This window comes from Delphinapterus leucas, chromosome 8, assembly GCF_059928025.1.
Source record: "Delphinapterus leucas isolate spDelLeu-1000000601 "Yukka" chromosome 8, BTC_Dleu_Yukka2, whole genome shotgun sequence".
NCBI lineage: Eukaryota > Metazoa > Chordata > Mammalia > Artiodactyla > Monodontidae > Delphinapterus > Delphinapterus leucas.
This window is the reverse complement of record NC_143136.1, coordinates 34,593,279-34,615,047: the sequence shown is the minus strand read 5'-3', so window position 1 is coordinate 34,615,047 and position 21,769 is coordinate 34,593,279. Positions and strand designations below refer to the sequence as shown.

Sequence of the window (21,769 nt, the reverse complement as noted above, 5' to 3'; positions counted from 1 at the left end):
CAGAATGGTGAGAGATAAATTTCTGTTGTTTAAGTCACCTAGTCTGTGGTATTTTGTTATGGCAACCCTAGCAAACTAACACACTCCTCTTCTGTTTTTTGAGAGTTTGTGAAGAATATTCTTCCGTAAAAGTTTGGTAGAATTTACAAATGAAGCTGCCTGGGCCTGGGCTTTTCTTTGTGGGTAGATTTAAAAATTTTTTCACTTTGTATAGGTCTACTCAAATTGTCTATTTCTTCTTGAGTCAGTTTTGATAGTTTGTGTCTTTCTAGGTATTTGTCCATCTAGGTTATCTAATTTGTTGTAGTACACTTATTCATAGTGTTCCTTTAAAGTCCTTTATATTTCTGTAGGGTCAGTAGTAATGTACCCACTTTCTTTTTCTTCTTTTTTTAAATATATAATTTATTTTTTGAATTATATTTTATTTATTTACACAGCAGGTTCTTATTAGTTATCTATTTTATACATATTAGTGTATATATGTCAGTCCCAATCTCCCAATTCATTCATTCTCTCTGTTTCATTTCTGATTCTAGTAATTTGAGTCTTCTTTTTCTCTTGGTCAATGTAGCAAAAGGTTTGCAATTTTGTTCACCTTTTCAAGAAATCAGCTTTTGGTTTAATTGATTATCTCTATTGTTTTTCTATTCTATATTTTATTAATTTCCACTTTAATCCTTTTAAAAAATTTATTTATTTATTTATGGCTGCATTGGGTCTTCTGTTGCTGTGAGTGGGGACTACTCTTCCTGCAGTGTGCTGGCTTCTCATCCTGGTGGCTTCTCTTGCTGCAGAGCACAGCCTCCAGGCGCGGGGGCTTCAGTAGTTGTAGCACATGGGCTCAGTATTTGTGGCTCGCGGGCTCTAGAGCGAAGGCTCAAGTTGTGGCGCACAGGCTTAGTTGCTCCGCGGCATGCGGGATCTTCCCGGACCAGGGCTCGAACCCATGTCCCCTGCATTGGCAGGCGGATTCTTAACCACTGCGCCACCAGGGAAGCCCCTTCCACCTTAATCTTTATTATTTTCTTCCTTCTGGCTGCTTTAGGTTTAGTTTGCTCTCCTTTTACCAGTACACATATATTAATTTCTATATGTTATAGGCACAAGAATCCAGTATATTATTTTATACAATTGCTTTTAAAATCAGTTGAGTAGGAAAAATGTTCATTTATACTGTCTCATAATTATATAACTGCCTTTTCTTTTTTTCAATTAATTTTTATTGGAGTATGGTTGCTTTACAATGTTGTATTAGCCTCCACTGAACAATGAAATGAATCAGCCATACACATACAGATATCCTCTCCCTTTTGGACTTCCCTCCCGTTTAGGTCACCATAGTGCATTAGGTAGAGTTCCCTGTGCTGTACAGTATGTTCCCATCAGTTGTCTATTTTATATATAGTACCAATAATGTATATGTGTCAATCCCAGTCTATAACTGCCTTTTCTGATGTTCTTTTCTTTTTTTTCATATGAATTTGAATTACTGTCTGGGGTTATTTGCTTTCAACCTGAGGAATGTCCTTTAGTATTTCTTGTGAGGCAGGTCTGCTAGCACAAATTCACTCAGTTTTTGTTTATTTGGGAAAATTTCACCTTATTTCACCAACTTACTTTGATAAAATTGTTCCTTGGATGGAGCACTTTGAAAATGTTATCTCATTGCCTTCTGGTTTCTCTTGCTTTTCCTGAGAAGTCAGTTATTAACCTTACTGGCATTTATTTGTAAGTAATGAGTCATTTTTCTTTTGCTGCTTTCAGGATTTCTTCCTTGTCTTTGACTTTCAGCATTTTTTCTCTATTGTGTCTGTAGATCTCTTGCATTTATTTATCCTATTTGGAATTTGTTGAGCTTCCTGGATATGTAAGTTATAGTTTTTCAATAAATTTGGAAAGTTTTCAGCCATTATTTCTTTGGATTTTTTCTGCTCCTTCTTCACTCTCCTCTCCTTCTAGCACTCCTATTATGCACATGTTCGTGTGCTTAGTGATGTCCCACATTTCTCTGAGGCTCTTTACATTCTTTGTTTTTGGCTTGCATAATCCCTATCCATCTACCTTCAAGTCAGCTTATTCTTTCTTCGGCCAGTTCAAGTCTCCTGTTAAGCCCCTAATGAACTTATATCAGTTATTGTACTTTTCAACTCCAGAGTTTCTATTTAGATCATTTTTATGGTTTCTGAGTCACATCCCTGTTCTAGGGGCTGAATATCTATTGATATGTTCTATTTGGTATGACATTGTCATCATACTCTAACCATGTTTTTCTTTAGTTCTGTGAACATGTTTATAATAGCTATAAATACTTTGAATTTTTTTTTCTGATAAATCTAACTTCCTGTTGCTCTTAAAGCAGTTTCTGTTGCCTGCTATTTTTCCAATGTATGGGTCATACTTTCCTGTTTGCTTGCATGCCTCATAATTTTTTGTTGGAAACTGGACATTTTAGATAATGTATTGTAGCAACTCTGGGTACTTGTTTCCTCCCCACTCCCCACCCTCTCCACCCTCTCCACCCACCCCAACCTCCTTATTGTTATTTGCTTGTACATATATTGTTCTACAAATAAATCTAATCAAAATCTGGCCCCTTTGAAGCAAAAGTTTATGAGGTCAGTGTCTAATATTTGTCTTACCCCAGGAGGGCTTCCCTCAGCTGTCTTTATCTTTGATTCTTTCCTGCAAACTAGCCAGTTTACAATTTAGCTCATATCTTGAATCTCCTCCCAATTGCCTATCACCACAACCTCCAGGTTTTTGAGAGCACCCTTTGGCTTGTTATTTCTCCACGCTCTGTTGCAAATGAAGTCAGTTTCTATGGGAAGAGATTAAGAGCTATCTGTTTTATGGACCGATCCATAAAACATGGGGGGGGGCACAATCACTGAGTCTGGGCTTTGGAGCAGGAGGTGGAACAATGGCAAGCTTCTCTCAGACTCACATCCCTGTTTTAGAGGCTGAATTCTAGGTGAGGATGCGTAGCAGCCCGAGGTTTTCTTGGCTTTCTTCTTCTGGCTTGAACCACTACTACAGCAGCTGAGGTAAGGGTGATTAGGACCCCAGTATTCTCAGCGCTCCAGCCCAAGGTAGAGCCTCTGTTGCATGAGTGGGGCTGGATGGAAGAAAGAATCCTCCATCTCTCAACCACATTTATACAGGACTTAGGCTCAGTATCAGGTAGCCAGGGCCAGGCAGGGTGAGAATTGTTGACATCTGCCCCTCCCACTGGGAGCCTGGGAAGAGGAGGCCCAGTGTTCCCGGTTTAAAGACAGAGTGGGGACTCCGCCTTGCAGTTGGGAGGGCAAAGAGAGGAAGAGGGCTTGGTTGAAATACCACAGATTCTCGCCTTTCTTACCAATTTTTCCTAGATTTTCTTGAATAGATATTTATTTGCTCTTTTAGGAATATTTCCAAGGCTGTAAATGGTTGTTTTTGCTTGTCTTAAAACAATTTTCATCAGTTTCATTAGGGAGTGGGTCAGCAGAGCTCCTCATGCTGTCATGCGGTGGTGAATTTTTCTTGGTATTATTTTTGCAACTTTCCTGTAAGTTTAAATATATTTAAGAAAAGTTTAGAAACTTTAAAAAAATCACAAGAAAGTCGTTATGAGGAATGAAGCATAAAGCACTTTTACATATGCTCTTTATTATTTTTCCAAGGCATCCGTAACAAACACTAGAAGTGCAGTAAAGAGCAGGACCCCATGGGGGCCTTCCCGTGGGACAGGCCTCCCCCGCCATGTCCTCTGCTGTAGCTCCTCTCTGAAAGTACCTAGATAATAGTATTTGACGCACATTTCCTGAGTTGTTTTGCGGATATAAACCCCCCCCCACACTTCAACAAACGGAAGATGTTAACTGACGACCATGAGCACAGAGCCCCAGGCCTCCTGAAGCCTAAAGACTGATCATGTTCACCTCTGTGACACCACCCCACTACCTCACCATCAGCCAATCAGAGAATTGTGCAAGAGCTGATCACGTATCCTGTGACACCTCCACCCCCTACTTGGCTTTTAAAAGTGCTTTGCCGAAACCCTTTGGGGAGCTCCAGGCTTTTTAGGGCACGGACCACCTCCTCTTCTTGCACGGCCTCACCAAAAACATTTCTCTGCTCCAAACTCCAAGGTTTCCGTTTATTTGGCCTCACTGTGCTCTTGGGCACAAGAACTTGCGTTCACAGTTTGTTCTGTCCATAGTGACAAGTAGATCTGCGTATTTAGGTAAACACCCAGAGTTCACAGCAAGCCCAGTCAGAGCTGGTGTAAACAGGAAACAGCAGGCAGGCGGGTTGTTGAACAGCACGGCAGTGTTTCAACTCAAAGGGCTGGTGAGTGGGGAGGGGTCTCTGGGTCTAACACAGTGAATGTCAGACCATCAACCTTTTAGAGGGTTAAAGCTTTTGTACGATACGAGAGAAGACCAGGGTGAGCAAAGCGAGCGCATGCGGGACTGGCCAGCAAAGCCACATCCGCTTTCAGGCTTTCGGTTTCTTTGCCTCCATCTTGCCTGCGATTTTCAGGTATCAGAGGAGTGAAGTCTTGACGGGTCGCAGCCAAAGGAGAGCCTAGCCGCGGGCAGGACGGTACGTGCCCGCGCGGGACCCCGCAGCTCCCCACCCTCCCCAGCTCCCCGCCGGACGCCAGGCCCCGTATCCTCTCGCGTTCCCGGATTGGCGCTTCCTTGCACTCGGCCTGGGCAGGGGGTGCCTGGCAGGGGCCAGGGGAGGGGTGGGACTTCTGGCAGGTGACTCAGTCCCGCCGATCTCTTATCTCCGATTTGCCCCGCGGGCACCAGGCGGGCCGGAGCGCCCCAGCCTCGATTCTCTGGAGGGGCGCTTGAGTCTTCCGGGATTCCGGTGCGGTCGGAGCGGCGGATCGCCCAGACCCAGTGACTCTCGCCCCAAACTGAAGCACTAGAAAACGGGCCGTGAGCTTTATGGCAGGTCCCCGGTGTCCTGCCTAAGGACACCGGGGACCTGTCTAAGAACATCCTGAGGGTTGCTCAATTCCGGGGGTGACCTGCTCAAAAGATCTGGCAGTCTTCCTTTGGCAAGGTTGTTGAGAACTAGGACATTTTGTGCAGTAGTGTGTCTTGGCGGAAGCAACAGGAGAGGCAAGAATTTTTTTACTCTCTCTCCTTCCCGCTGCCACCCTTTTCCCCTTCAAAGCGTCTGGGGAATGTCTGGTCAGGGCATATTCTTTTAAAATATTAACAGTGGAATGCAATAGAACAAAGACCATTGAAATTAAGAACAAATTTTTGGTTCAGGTAACAGGAAGTAAGTTCAAGGACTCTAAAGCTCTCGAATATTTTCATTTGTTGACATTTGAAATTTATTTACGAAACGAGAGGTAGTGCCAGTAGGGAACCTGTTGGACACCGACAGACCACGATAATCTAAAACTAAGACCAGACCGGTCTCTGGCAGGCTTGGCCTGCTTCAGATAAGAGATTTCAGATAAGAGAAACTGAATTTTTGGTAATTTCCCTCCGGTGGTTCCCCTAAATGATCGTTAAAAAGTTTCATGGGGAGAGGCTAAAAACTTGGGCCAACTCCAAAATTTAAAAAAAAAAAAAAAAAGAGAGAGAGAGAGATTCGGGTTTGGAAGGGACTTTTTTTTTTTTTTTTTGCGGTACGCGGACCTCTCACTGTTGTGGCCTCACCTGTTGCGGAGCACAGGCTCCGGACGCGCAGGCTCAGCGGCCATGGCTCACGGGCCCAGCCGCTCCGCGGCATGTGGGATCTTCCCGGACCGGGGCACGAACCCGTGTCCCCTGCATCCGCAGGCGGACTCTCAACCACTGCGCCACCAGGGAAGCCCTGGAAGGGACTTTTGAATGTGTCTGCCCTACAGAAGTTGCATTTTTAATATTAATACTTATTTTACTTACAGCTTCTGGGTTGGACGTCCTGATTAAAATGGCTTTTCCTAACGACTTCTTGTTTTACATTTGTTTGTAACTGACATTTACACTTCATTTAACAGTATTACTACCTGGCACCCGCTCTCGAAGGTGAATCCACCTGCAGGCCCGCAGGGACTGGGTGCCCCTTGCCCCCTGCCGGCTGGGAATCTTGCGCGACTGGAGTGTCGGGAGGGTAGTCGGCGGCAGTTTTTTTTGAGCGGTGGCCGAGGGCCGATTGGCAGCTGAAATGGAAGTAGGTTTGATCCCGGGGGGCAGGCGGGTCCCAGCCCGGTTCTTAGTGGGGTGGCGGAGCGCAGCGGCCACGCCCGCTGGTTCCTGACCTGACGCAAGTAATTCCCCGCAATACCAGGTGGGCTCTTTGCCCACACAAGGGAGAGTTTACTTTCTGGAGGGACACCCGTGTGTTCCTGTGGAGTTTTTAAGGTGTAGGGGCGGAGGGTTCTGGAGCAGGAAGTTTTGTTTGGGCTGTGCGTTCCTGGCGGGCTGCTGGGAGGAAGCGCACAGAGGCTTTATGCCTGGCTTGGAAGCCGCCTCTTGGCGCTTGCGATGCTCTCCTCCAGTTCCTGGTCCTGTCTGGGGTACAAGTAAGTCCCCCACATACAAACCGGAGCACGTTCGTTAAGTCCAGCATTAGCCTAGGTACCCAACTAACACAATTGGGTATATAGTACTGTAATGTAATAGGTTTATAATACTTTTCACATAAATAATACATAAGTACGATCGTGTCCGGCAACGGTGGGCGAGGTTCCCGGCGGAAGCCATTGGGAAGAGCAGGCGGCTGCCCGGGGGTGAATGGACGGAGAACCCTTGCTCCCGACCTGCGCCCCCTGCTGGCGTCGCCCTCAGCTCTGGGGGCGTCGGGGCACTGTCCCCTGATCCCGGCAAAAAAGGCTTGAGTCTCCCGCTTTCAGCCCTTCCTTGAGCCTCCTTGGGACTCACCCACAGCACTCCAAGTCGCCAGGAGTGTCTTTCGCTTTTTACAATCTCAGGAATGAATTCTTTTTGGTTTTTTCTTCCTTACAGGACTCCAAAGGCTAATTAAACTCGTGTTTATGGACTGAAATGCCTCCTTTCCTTTAATTCAGTATAATTCAGTATAAATATATATTGCACTCTTCAAGGCCAGGCAGAGTTCTGGGTGGTGGGAACATAGAGATGGATCTGAACTTGGTTTTTTTTCCCCACAGAGAAAAAATCACGGAGTGGTTGGGGAGACCCAGCAAAATTACCTGCAAAGTTAACTTGGATTCAAGGCAGCCTAGAAAAGGGTCTAGAATCAACAGTCTAGAACGGGAGGAGGCCGGTTGGGCCAGGTTGGGAAAGTGGTAACAGGTTACAGAGTAAATCAGTTATGTAAGAAACACTATGATTGAAATGACCTATTTCTCCTTTATATTCGGCTACTGCCACCTCCTCAAGAAAGACTTCACAACCCTCCATAGAGGAAGTAAGGATTCCCTTCCTCTATACTTTCCTATACTCAGGGGCTATCTTTGCACTTACCATAGGATTGCATTTAACACTCTGTATTGTAATATTTTTTCTCTTAAAAAATTTTCAGTCAAATTGTATTATAATTATCTGGGTTAAAATACATGCAAAGTAAATAGAGAAAGCCTGCAGGGGTCCATTCCCTAAGATAACCAAAAGTTGCAGTTTATTGTCTTTTCCAGACATTTATGCACTTAAATACAGTCTAAGTATTTTTTTTAAATATGTAGTTTGCTCTCTTTTATTTTTCTTATTTTGTATGATGCTATCAGTAATCATGGGGATGTCAGAGGACTGTCCTACTTGAGGAAAAACTACTTTAAATTTTAGGCACTTTTGAGTCCATACTACACACAGAGGACTGGCCTGGAGGTTTGGCAAAATGAAAACTCTCACCCATAAATCTTAGAGTTTTAGAACTTGTGATAAGTGCAAAGGATAAATTTTTAGCCAGATGTACTGGGGAGATGTACCTTTTGCTAAAAGGCCAGGGGATGTCTGGTGAGCTTGGCTGGAGACATTGTATTCTGTCTGTTCATGATGAGGTCCTGTCTGCTCCCAGGAAGCCCTGCATGGTGCGTCACCCAGCTCTTAAATAACAGCATTGTTACCCCCATAGAAGTGCAAAAACTTCCTTTCGCGAGCTTTGTCTCCTGGATCTAACAATCAGGTTCCAAGTACGGTTCTTACTCCACCACCAGCTCCATATTCATTGTAGATTATGAAAGGATGAGTAGGCATTACACAAGTACAGGCCTGCTGGAGCTCTGTAATGATGACCAGTCTGTTCAAGGCCTAGGAGGGTGAGCTTGGTGATTGTGGTCAGCACCCACCACAGCCTAATGCAGATGAGTGGGAGCTTACCATATATGATAGTACTCAAGAAGAAAGTAAAAACAGTGCTGTGAAGCAGGAGGAGATGACCTGATTTAGGAATCAAGACAACTTTAGGAAGAGATGCCTTAAAAGATGGTATAGAATTTCAATAGGCAGAGACTGAAAAGAGGGAAGGGGCTTTCCAACTGGAGGCAAGTGCTTGAGCAAAGATGTTGGGACAGAAAAACACTGTCCAGGGAACACTGAGATAAGTGTCTTGAATTAGATTATGGGTTGGGCAGAGGAGGGGAGGTACTCTGAGGTGCTTGGGCTCTGTATGAGAAGTTTGCCTTAGTGAAAATAACTTTGATTCAGGAGGAGTGGGCCACTGCATGAAATGGATTTCTCTAGTGGCTCTGCTCGTGTTTCTGTATCCAACTAGATGATTCATGATCTCCTTTCAATCTTGATCTTTTCTCCTTCTGGGGTTCTTTCATTCCTTCATTTTCTGCAGCCCGTATGCAGCTGTTACGAACCAGGGAAGTTATTTGAGGTAACGTTATGTTGAAATTTGTGGGAGTTTCCCTGAGAGTCATGGGGCTGAGCCTCATCAAAGAACTTTATGCCATTTTATAATTGGGATCATCTATAGTTTGTGGGCAATTTGGTATAATTGAAATGCAGTTCTTGGGAAGCCAAATGATTTTTTAATGCATACTTTTAGCTGTTGATACATTATGTATCAGTAGCTAAAAGTGTGCATTAAAATTATTAAATATTAAATTTAAAAAACAGAAAAATATTAAATTAAAAACTACACATTAAATCTCAAATTGGAATGTGTTTATGCTTCAGCCTCAGTACCTGGCCTTCTAGACTATGTTTCTGCAGCATTGCAGAAATCAGAACCCACATGATGATCTATTACTAAATACCTCATTTTAAATATTGGGGGAAAAGGGCACAAAGTGGCACTTTGTACACTATCTTAGGGTTAAAATGCCCACAGATGTAGTAAAGGTGGGTTCATTATTTTAGCTGCTCGAATTGCTACACACAGAGCCCACACCCACAGGTTCCGTACACGGATGGAGGAGGGGGAAGGTGGGTCCTGTTATGTTCAGGGATGCACTGAACTCCTATGAGGTGGTCACATTCTTTTTGCCCAGGATCATGTAACCCCTTCTCCTTTATCTTTTTAGAAACTTCTGGGTGACTCCCTCAGGGCCGTCAACTTCATATCTTAGTGGGGATTTCCAGACACCTGAACGTTCCAGGTTTGCATGCTGCTTTCTGCAGCTGGCAAGGCAGGCTTCTCCCCACTGTGGCTCAGTTTTGTAACGCTGCTGGGAAATTACATTTGCTTGCAGGCTGTGGCTCAGTGAACATGACCTTGCTTTCAGGCATGCCATGACCAGAGCAGTACAAAGAATGGAATATTAAGTATGTCTGTCCTTGGATAGGTTTAAGTATGATGGGAGCCAGTCATGCTGGCAGCTATCTACAGGGAGTGTTATGTGTTTTCAATACCAGATGGTTGGAGGCAAAGTTGACATTCTGTGAGAAAGGCTGAAAAGCCTGATTTAACCACATTTTACTGTCACCTGTTGGAGCTATGCTGGGTGCCACGGAGCTAGGTACACAATATGGTGGTGGAACAAAGAAGCTACTAACCAAGTCTGGATGAGTTCTTCCCAGGAAAGCTTTACACTTAGGAGACACTTCAGCTGGCCCTGCAAACCGAGTACGGTTTTGCCAGGCAGGTAAGTGGAAGCGAGTAATCCAGGCAAATGTGCAGAGGCGCGGGAAAGAACTCCTCGCTGAGGTTTGTTTGAATCCGAAAGCGCAAGGTGTGTGTTAATGAGAGATGAATGCAGATGCTAGACCAGGAGGGGCCTTGAATACAAAGAAAATCGGAACCTGCAGTGGGAGATGAGGAATCACTGAAAGGTCTGAATTTAGGAAAGTGATTCGGTTCAAGCAAGAGCTTCAGGAAGTTCATTCTGATAAGATCTGCTTGGAGAGGGTGAGGCCATAGGCAGAGGGAACAGAAAGACCAGGGTGAGAGATGGATGCTAGGGCACACCCTCATTTAAGAAGCAGGTGCAGGGGCTTCCCGGGTGGCGCAGTGGTTGAGAATCTGCCTGCCAATGCAGGGGACATGGGTTTGAGCCCTGGTCCGGGAAGATCCCACATGCTGCGGAGCAACTAAGCTCGTGAGCCACAACTACTGAGCCCGCGTGCCACAACTACTGAAGCCTGCGTGCCTAGAGCCTGTGCTCCGCAACGAGAGAAGCCACAGCAATGAGAAGCCCGCACACTGCAACAAAGAGTAGCCCCTGCTCACCACAACTAGAGAAAGCCCGCGTACAGCAACAAAGACCCAACACAGCCAAAAATAAATAAATAGGTAAATTTATTAAAAAAAAAAAAAAAAAGAAGCAGGTGCAGAAAGGGTGCTGAGGAGTCAGGGAAGGTTAGAGGGGGACCGTGTAGAATATTGTGGTGTGAGATCAGCTAAGAGAGAAGAGTTTCAAGGAACAGGTCAGAATGCTTGGGTAAAAGAAGACTTCCATGTGACCTTGGATGTGGCCACTAGGAGGTCACCAAGGCCTCTAGAAGAACACTGTCAGGTGAGGACACTAGGGTGAGGAGAGTTAGGCACTCACCTCAGGCACAACATTTAAGGGGGTGGGAAAATCAAGATAAATAATATTTTAATTTAAAATTTTGAAAAAATTGACATGAATGCAAAAGACCTATGATGAACAAAATATCAAAATTTTAAATAAAGACAGTATCCACATTACTGATTCTTCCTTTGCCTCATTTTCCAATATGGCACTGAGTGTCGTTGTGTAAAACATGTGGGGCAGGGAGGATGCAGGTGGAGCCATATTGAGGAGGGAACTGAGAAGTTGAAGGAGCTGAAGTACACATTACAGTCTGCCTTTCTGAAATCCTAGCTTAACATGAAAGAAAGAGAGTGAGAGGCTGGTTGGTCTAGGGGATCTCAGGCTGAAGGGGTTTTTTGTTTTCTTTATTTTTAAGATGGAAGAGACTGAACATGTTTACAAGCTGAGGGGAGGAGTCCCTGAAGGTGGAGAGAGGTTGATGAAAGGGTAAGCGCAGGGGCTTATGGAGACAGGAGGGCGCAGGGGAAGTGGATGGCCCTGGAGGACGAGGGACAGCAGGGGAAGGTAGCGGGCTGCCGGAGCTCACTCTTTTTTTTTTTTTTTCCTTCGGTATGCGGGCCTCTCACTGTTGTGGCCTCTGCCGCCGCGGAGCACAGGCTCCAGACGTGCAGGCTCAGCGGCCCTGGCTCACGGGCCCAGCCACTCTGCGGCATGTGGGATCTTCCCGGACCGGGGCACGAACCCGCGTCCCCTGCATCGGCAGGCGGTCTCTCAACCACTGCGCCACCAGGGAAGCCCCCGGAGCTCACTCTTGATTAGTGGCAAGCTCATCGATGAAAAGTGGCCCCAGTGCGTGGTGTTAGGATGGAAGAAAGCTGTGAGAGGGTGTTGAAAGGAGCTGACCGCAGTCCTGGAATAGCATGCCGAGCAGCAGTAAGGGGCCAGCTGAGGTTGAAGACTACAAGCTTGTGGGGTGATCTTTCCCCTCCGTTCAGCACGACTTCTCCTCTAGATGTATGAGTGGTGGAGGCTCACCATCTGAGGATGGGATGTGGAGGTGATCATCCCAGTTTGCCCGGGACTGAGGAGTTTCCTGGAACACGGGACTTTCAGTGCTCAAACTGGAAAGTTCTGGCACACCAAGGTGTTGCAGAGCTGGCAGTCAGGCGGCAAAAGGGCAAAAAAGAATTGAGGTGCTGGCCAGAAGAGGGTTTGTAGCACATGCTCTAGGTCCCATCTGGGGAGCAAAGGAAGTGAGGCCGTCACCTGGTAGCGACTTACAGAACTCCATTTATTCGTTCATTCAAATACTCATTGAGTGCTTACTAGGAGTCAGGCACTGGGGTCTGTGCAGAGGATCTAACCACAAAGAGGATAAAAATATTCTCATGGAATATCCTTCTCTGGTGGCTAAGGTCAGTTGGTGCCCAGGACCCACTCCCACTTCTGTCTAGAGGGTAGCAAACTACAAACTGCCTTTCCCAGACTCCTTTACAACCAGGATGTGAATTAAGGTGCATTTGGGCAAGATTTGTAAACAAGTGGGGTAGAGGCCAATAGCTGGCTGCTTTTGTTCAATTCTCTGCTGGCAAGCATGGTGGTGGTGACGTGGGGATTTGGGCAGCAGCATTATGAAGTCCAGTCACCCGCTTTGGAGGAGTGGAGGCAGATGGGGTGGCAGTTGGCCCTCTGATCTCGGGGTCACTGCCCGAGGTGTTCTTGAGCTCTGTGCTACCAGTGATGGCCTCCTGCTTCCTCGCTGCCTTGGCTGAGACAAGATCTTTCTGGGAGCCCTGGGAATCTTTCTCAGAAGCTCACTCAAGGGCCCATTTCTCCAGCCCTTACAGCAGTTTTGTAAGCGCCTATTTCAATGTATTTCTACTCAAAATAACTGAAGTGGTTTCTGCTTCTAGCACCTGACACCCTTTCCATTAGCCAGTGGAAATGAACCCTGGTGACTTACATCTGCTTTGTTTGGTGTTTTCAGTGATCGCTGGCAACTGCTAGAGAAATGAAACTGGAACTGCTCTGGCTGTGAAGGTGGGGGACAGTTTGTACCATTGTGGAAATTCTGTGGGGGTGGAAAAGGAGAGACAGTCATTAATTACAATTTGCCAGTGAGGGGGTACAAGAACAGGGGAATTCCTTAAACATTCTAAACACATACAGCTGCTGGTTTCCCCCAGTTAGGGAAGACAGTGGGAGTGAAAGGACACTAACAGAAATAGTGATCAATCTGGAGGACTGGGTGTTTGAAAGCAGGAAAGAGAAAGAATTGGGCTTGGACAGCTCCTTTGTCCCTTTGAGTGAGGTGAAGCCCTTGACTTCAGAGGAGGTGTGTGGTGTTGAACTAGGAAGTTCAGGTAGAATGAGGCTGGTAAGTGGTGGGCACTATCCTTTCACCAAACTCTAAAGAACTTATTCTACCTGCCATCCCCCTCCCCACTCCTTCTACCCTATCTTTTGAACCATGTTAAGTAAAATCTGACTTGTTCTTTTTGATGATAACTTTGGGATGCCTCTAGCCTTTCTTGTTCTAAGGATTGTCTATATATACATCAAAAAAGCTCTAAAAGCATTTTGAATGCTGTGAGATAGTTTCTATATGGCATACTCCAGTTGTTTTTTTTTATGTAGTACTTGTTAACTGGACTGTAAATGCTGAGTGCAGAAGAGAGAGAGAGAAATGCCTTTTTCAGGTCAAAAACTTACCGGGTTTCCTTTTGGCTAGTTATCGTTTTCTAATTTTATTGTACTGTGGTCAGAAAATGTGGTCAGAGGTATATTTATTTTACTATCTATATACCTGTTGCCGAGTTTATGAAGTAAAATGTTACAAATTCAGTCATTTCCCCTTTGTATTTTTATCTAGTCACATTCTGTTAATCCCTTTTAATGTTTTCAGTATACACAAACACACACACATATCCCTAAACAATATATGGTGTTATTATTAACATTTAGGACCTTAATGTAAATTAATTATATGGTATGCATGCTTTAACAACTTTTTGCCTTAGCAAAAATATTTGTTTTGTTGTTTGGTTTTTTGTTTGTTTGTGAGATTCATTCATGGTTTTTCATTTTCAGGGCTGTATAGTGTTTCATCAAAGGACTGTGACATTTTATTCAGTCTCTTCTTGGTAGACTTTTAAGTGGTTTCCATTATTTTGCTATACCATCTATTGCTGCTTGGAACATTATGTACATGTCTTGGTATATCTGTCTAAGAGTTTTAAAAGGATATTCACTTAGGAATCAAATTTTCATGTCATGGAGTAATGAGTGCTTTCATCTTTACCAGGTATTGCCAAATATTCTTCAAAGTGGCTATGGCAGTTTATAATTCCTCCAGCAATGTAAAAGGTTTCATATTTCACTGTATTTTCTCTGACATTTGGTAACAGATAATAGCATTTGGCCAATGTGAAATAATATCTCACTGTAGTTTAAATTTGCATTTCTCTGAATACTGTTTTGGTTTGAATATCTTTTCATATGGTTTATGGCTGTTTGGAGCTTTCTTTTTTTCTGGGAACTGCCTATTGCCTATTCTTCCCTTGAGTTGCTTGTCTTACGCTTATTGATTTGCAGAAATGCTTTCTACATTGTGGATACTGGTTCTTTGTTAATTAAATATGATGCGTTTGTCTTCTGAGTCTGCTCTTTATCTTTTTTTCATTTTTAAAAGGATGTATGCTTTTTATGTCTTACATATTCATTTTTGTAATTGTAGGTTATAATAATATTCTTGGAGAATCTCTTCTAGAAATTTTATGTCCAGGACTTTAGTACATGTGGAACTGACTTGTAAATGGTGTGAGGAAAGGATCCCAGTTTATCCTCTCTATATGTATGGATACCCAGTTGTCTCAGCACTATTTCTGGACATTAATGTCCTTTCCCTGTTGATTTACAGGACCACCCTAGACATCTGTGTGTGGATTAATTCCTGAGCTCTCATCTGTGTATTAGTTGTTTTATTATCTATTCCTTGTCATATTACTATACATTTGTATTAAATCTTGATATCTGCTAAGGCAACTTCCTCCAACTGGTTGTTCTTAAAGCTTATACTGGTTATTCTTGACCTTTCTCCTTCATATCAGTTCAAAATTAGCTTGCCACAGTCCATGGCAAAAGTTTTTGGATTTGGATTTTTGATTGGGCTTAAATTTATAAATTCATTTGAGAATTGATATCTTGATGATACTGAGTCTTCTGTCCATGATTATGGTACATTTCTTCAATTATCTGTCTTAACTGAAGTCTTCAATAAAGTTTTATAATTTCTTCTTTAATGTCTCACGTATCTTTTGTTAGATTTATTCTGTATACCTTACAGGTTTTGTTGCTGTTGTAAATAGTATCATTTTTTCTTTGAAATATACATTTTCTTCCTGTTTTTTGCTAATGTACAGAGATGTAATTGACTTTTATTTATTAATCATATATCTCAAAACCTTAACCTCTTATGAATTCTAACATTTTGTCTGTTGGTATTCTTGGGTTTCCTATCCGAGTAGAAAATCTTATTGCATGTGAAGAATGATAATTGCTTCTTTGGTTCCGATGCTTATACTCTAACTAACCTTTTTTTCTTATTTTAGTGCTAAGCTCTGTCCTCTAGTACAATGTTGAATAGAAGGGATGATCATACATATACTTGTCTTGAGCCTCATTTTTAAAGGAATGCTTCTAACGTGTCACCATTAAGTATAATATTTGCAGTGGACTTTTCTCTTTTTCTCATAATTACTATTGAACTGAGTATAGATTGCTGCCTCATAAGTCCCTTGCTTTTAATCCATAGAGCATCGTTTTTAGAGAACTCATGTCTTTATTATATTGAATCTCCCTATTCATGAGCAAGGTAAAGCTCTCCATTTATCTAGATCTTTATTAATGTCTTTCCAATAATATTTTATAGTTTTTTTCCTGTTAATGTCTTGCATATCTTTGTTAGAATAATTCCTACATGTTTTAATGCTATTGTATATGGCAAATCTTAAAGAACCAGCACTGTGGTTTTGAGTTGTTTTTTCTTTTTGCCCTCCTACAAGTTTACTTACTTTCTTAAATGCTCAACTATATATTTGAGCAAATGTTTTTTATGTTTTATTTAGCATTTCAGTGTGTATTATAGGCATTTTTCTTTTTCAGATTGTCTCATGCAGCGTTTCTCAATTTTGGCACTATTGCCTTTTAGGGTTGGATAATTCTTTGTTGAGGGGAATATGCATTGTGTAATGTTCAGCAGCATCCCTAGCTTCTATTCTCTAGATGCCAGTAGCACCACCTGGTTATGATGACCAAAAATATCTCAAATTTAACCAAAAATTGTCAAATGTCCCCTGAGGGGCAAAATTGCCCCTGATTAAGAACCATTGATTTGGCCTGTCACATTTCAGAAATTGCCCTTATCTTCTTGAAATTTTTTTTTAATTTATTTTTTTGGCGGCATTGGGTCTTTGTTGCCGCGCGTGGGCTTTCTCTAGCTGCGGCAAGCGGGGGCTACTCTTCGTTGTGGTGCACGGGCTTCTCACTGTGGTGATTTCTTTTGTTGGGAGCATGGGCTCTAGGTGTGTGGGCTTCAGTAGTTGTGGCACACGGGCTCAGTAGTTGTGGCTCACAGGCTCTAGAGCGCAGGCTCAGTTGTTGTGGCGCACGGGCTCAGTTGCTCCGCAGCATGTGGGATCTTCCTGGACCAGGGATTGAACCCGTGTCCTGTGTATTGGCAGGCGTATTCTTAACCACTGTGCCACCAGAGAAGTCCCTTGAAACTTTTAAGATGCTTATTTTAAACTCTTTCAGGTGTAGGTTCCTAGGATGTGAGTTTTGTTTTGTCTGCTGTCGTGGTGATTTTTATGTTTATGCATGGTGATTTTTAATCATGAGCTTACCTCCAGCAGAATAGATGTTTCATATCCCCTGGGTTGGGAAGTTGACCTTATAGGGTGGTTTGGAGTTTGCCTCTCAAGACCTTATGGGCTTGACTTCTAGTAAAAATATTGCAAGGCTTTTATAAAGGATATAACTTATATTACTGGAACCATAACAGATAATAAAATAAAGCTATAAACAAAATTATGAATAAAATGTATGTAATGAAGACATATACTTACATGATGGTTATATGTAAATTATATATTTTAAATCTTTTTGTATTGTTTTTGCAATATTTATTTTTTGCTATTTATGGTGTCTGAATTGTTAAAAGCACCTCAAAAAAAATTTTGTATTCAAAAAAAAAAAGACCCTATGGCCTTCCTTAGTCTGAGAGTAATTTTTATGTTAATTTCTTGGTTTGGGCTTGAAAGAAACCCCAACAAAGTAGTGATTATTTGGACTGTAACCCTACTTCTTCCTTTCATGCTCCCCTCTCTCAAGTGCCTATCACCTCTAGTCCCAATTAACTGTCCCCAACACCACCCCAACATATAAGCACTGGTATTTTGCTGCATCTGGTTGGCCTGGGTCAGCACAGGATCTGTAGTTTTCCTTTTGATATTTTCTTTGACTATGCCAGATGCTACCACCGAGTAATTTGGATTTTACTGCCAAACTATACCTTTGTTAGTACAGAGGGAAGACAGCATGCCTGTTCTCTTGCTGATGGTGTGTGACTGGCAGAAGGCAGCCTTGGGTGTAATGGCTGGAGGAAATGAACTGAGCAGATGATATATTTGGCTCTCACTGTTGTGGCCTCTCCCAGCCACTCTGCGGCATGTGGGATCTTCCCGGACTGGGGCACGAACCCGTGTCCCCTGCATCAGCAGGCGGACTCAACCACTGAGCCACCAGGGAAGCCCGATAATATTTTTTAAAACATTATCTAATTTTGTTAACTCTTGATGGCATGATTATATCACTGATAATTATGAATTACAAAAGTTTGTTACTGTTTTTAAAAAGAGGGAATTGAACATTTCATTTCTAGTAGCTCTGGTTCTATTTCAGGTATGTTTGATGAATGTAGATAACGTCTCATTTCTTCTTGTGTTTACTTATTTTATACTTTCTAGTGTGTATAAATATTTTACAGGTTAATTTATAATAACAGCAACTAACAAAATTGTGACTTTTAGTGAATAGAAAAAGAACTTGACCTTCTTTTATGGAAACTAGTGGTTAGGTTAAAGTCCTGTTAGCCTGTGAGTGGAGTACAGATTTTGGCTCTGCGGAACACATAAAATTAGTATTGAGCTTTCAGATTAAAAACATAATAATAAAGTAGTCTGAGTACCAGTTTTTCTACTTTCAGTAAGCAATCATTTATTAAGTTTCATTTCTCCAGTTATTTAGAATGGCCGTGTTTAAGTGAGGCTTGGATGAATGAGCATGGGATTGGCATAGACACGCCAATACTTTTTAACAAGTCTACATTAACTAAAATGTCTGTTTTTATTAAGAACTCACCCATTTAGACTATTGGGGGGAAGGCCAGTGTGAAAGGTATGAATGAATGGATTTATTTTAAAGTCAAATATTTAAAATTTTTAAAAACCAAAATTTAAAATAAATGTAATTTTGTTAATTTCAGACACTAAAGTACTCACTAATATTTTCATTGATGGGGAACTCTGGGACTCTAGGGAAATTATGCTTCCTCTAAGAATCTTTGAATTTTTCTTTTTCTTCTTCTTTTTTTTTTTGCGGTACGCAGGCCTCTCACTGTTGTGGTCTCTCCCATTGCGGAGCACAGTCTTCGGACACGCAGGCTCAGCGGCCATGCCTCACAGGCCCAGCCGCTCCACGGCATGTGGGATTCTCCCGGACCGGGGCAGGAACCCGTGTCCCCTGCCTCGGCAGGCGGACTCTCAACCACTGCGCCACCAGGGAAGCCCAATTTTTCTTATTTTTGACAGCAAGAGCTGTTTAACATCCCCTTTTTCCCTTTCTGCTTTGACTGCCAGGAAGCTCGGGACAAATTCAAGGTCTACTAAAATCTGTTTAGGTCTTTCTGGCCTGCATATTTGCATTGTATTCTTTATCCCTCCATCTCATTTTGACTTTCTACCTAATATTTTTCCCCCTTGTTCTCATATAAATTTTTTTCTACTTACATGTTTTTATTGTAAGATGCCTCATCTTTTGTGAACTGAGATTGTATATAAATATATAAAATAGATTCAGTGTTCCTTTGAGTAAATCCTGATATATAAATACATAAATATGCTTGTACACAAATATGTAGCAACAGTTAGCAACTTACAGTTAGGTTGTTTTCCAGTTATCTTTTGCTAAGATTAGCTTTTAACCTGAAATGCTGTCTGATAGAAACAGATAGGGTACTCTCCTAGAACATAAGGGCTTATTTAACATAAAATATAGCTATGAAACTTTAGAGTAGACAGTGACCCCCATTTGCAACTTAAATTTTGAAAGAAAATAGGCTGAGTTCCAATGCAAGAAGTTAAGAATAGACCCATGGCATGAACTCCCCACCATTCCCACCCAATTCCCAGATCTTTCTGCAGATCTGCTCAACCTCCTTCCTTCCACTGATACCATCAGGAACTCTAGTGATAATTGCTGTCCAGCAGTGTGTTGTGAGTGCAGACTTCTGACTCTTCCAAGGGGCTCAAGGTCCAAAGAGGTGATCAAAACTTGACAAGGCCTAAGTTCAGCCATGGTGGCAGGTCCTATGAGCATTCATGATGATGCTGTGTAAAGGGCCTGGGTTTTGGGAGGATGGCAGCAGGTGTGAATGAAGGGTTTCAAAGTAGAACAACTGGAAAAAAGGGATGGGGTAGGGACAGAAACCTGTTTTCTCCCATCATTTTTGACACCTTGCAGAGGGTCCCCTTTGCTAAGATTTGTATTTGTTCAAGCCAACCGGGAGGTCACCGAAAAGGAGTTAACCCCTATGACCTCAATTTCTCTCATCCAGAAAGCAGCTTAGTCATTGGGCTTTTCCTCTGCCCCCACCAAGGTCAGTCATTTGCCACTTCATCATTAATTCCCTAGCAGTGATTTCCTCCTTACCACACTTTACATTCTGATAAGTTCTGATAAAGCACATGGGGTTTTGGGGAAATAATTTGTCTCTGGTCTCATTTCCTTTAAAATGTAGGTTATCTTCTTTGTCAGTCTTGAATTTGGGGTCAGTCTCTTTGTCTACTGAGAGGATCGCTTTCTGTAGACTTAACAATATGAATTTAATCTGCTAGTTTAGAGAGACCATCAAGAAAGGAAGAGCCTATACCTAGAGTTTTAGGCAAAAGTTACTTTGATAGAAGGATTAAAAAAAAATCCCTTTTAACCACAGAACTCCTCCATTGGAAAGGATTCTGAAAGAAATGAAGAAAACCATCAGAAATGCAATCGGTAGCTTCATGGCCTTCTGTTGACTGGACTAGACTTTTCTTACCGCTGTTCCTTGGAATGACACTGTACAGGATGTCTGCTGAGGTCATCCATCAGGTGGAAGAAGCACTTGATGAAGATGAGAAGGAGCTGCTGCTTTTTCTGTGCCGAGACGTTGCTGCAGATGTGGTTCCACTTAATGTCAGGGACCTTCTGGATGTTTTAAGCGAGAGAGGAAAGCTGTCTTCTGTGAGCTTGGCTGAGCTGCTTTACAGAGTAAGGCGGTTTGACTTGCTCAAGAGGGTCTTGAAGATGGACAGACCGACAGCGGAGGCCCTCCTGCACAGGCACCCACATCTTATTTCGGACTATAGGTAATTCATCAGCCCCTCCTGAGGCTGGACTGGTGGGAGGGAGGGAGGAGGTCTAGACTTCAGAATCACAGAAATGAGGACAGTAAGAAAAGCAGCCTCATTACTTCCTCTACCCACTGATCCTCTTGCCACATCGATGTTACTTCATTCCTCTGAACTCTGAATTCTTAGGACATGTCTGCTTAAAGTAATTGGGTAGAAGATCAGAATGAAAGTGGAAGGGTTGGATGGTATGTGTTTGCCTGAAGGGTAGAATGAGAGAGAGAGGAGTGACGAAGAGCTAGTACTCTTGCAGGCCTCTGTGAGATCTGCTGTGTTCTTTGCTAGCCTGTGATGTCAGAGCCTGGTAATTTCCGGTTACTGAGAAAGGAAATAACAAGCCTGACAGCAATCTTCCTGACCTTTGTAGAGCTCTGTGATCCTTCCTGAACCCCCTCCGGTCTTTCCCCTGCTGAGGAAATTAGTGGGGTGGGCTTGCTTTCTGTGAGGTCCCTGCTCCCGGAGGCTCTGGGGAGCCCAGATTGAACATTTCTTCAATTAACCATCTCTAGACCCCCTTTGGTTCAGGAGAGGAACGGCCACTGGAGTCCCCTCTAGTTCAGACAGCCTTTGAGTTGTTCCTCCTGTTCACATAATATTCTCTTGGAGGCTCAGAGGAGCACAGAAACCAGCCGAAAGGCTGTGTTTCTGGGGAAAGAAAGATAATTTGTAACCTTAAATCAGTGATTCCTTTTTCTCCAGACCACCAGCCTTTAGTTATATTGATAATACATATTTGGAGGGGACGTACATGATTAAAAACTATATTAAAGAGAGTTGCAAGCTGTGTGGCCCTTGGAACGTATATGAGATTTGAGGTCTAAAGTCCTGTTTGAAGCCTCAGAACTGTCAGTTACAAGCCACGTAGGCTGAGCCAGCCACTGACATCAGTTGGGCCTTCGTTTTTCTACTTGTGAAGCTAAAAATAATAATATCTGATTTCACAAGTGTGTTTGTGAGGATCGATTGTGATAATTTAGTATGTGAAGTACTTTTTAAAAATTATTATTATTTTAAATTATGTGAAGTACTTTATAAAACTGGGCAGCACTCTACAAATATAAGGGTTTATTATTGTTGTTGCTGTTATTCTTGATCATCTTCCACCTCTCCAACCATCATGATGTCATAATCTTCTTAAAACTTTTCGGCAGGCACTGACTGG

General features: G+C 42.8%; 1 protein-coding gene across 12 annotated transcripts in view; it reads left to right on the top strand.

Annotated features, from left to right (window-relative positions):
- The first annotated feature begins 4,093 nt into the window (after nt 1-4,093).
- Nucleotides 4,094-21,769, top strand: part of CFLAR (CASP8 and FADD like apoptosis regulator) — a 55,800-nt gene continuing 38,124 nt past the window's right edge. For 7 of the 12 annotated variants that reach the window (XR_016394048.1, XR_016394047.1, XR_016394046.1 and 4 more), the window contains exons 1-2: nt 4,342-4,590; nt 20,154-20,565. Coding sequence is in view for 9 of the 12 variants with exons in the window: in XM_022567391.3 (XP_022423099.1) it covers nt 20,204-20,565 (362 nt within the window). In the remaining 3 variants the exon portion in view is untranslated. The other 5 variants (XM_089916516.1, XM_089916515.1, XM_022567392.3 and 2 more) reach the window with 5 other exon arrangements.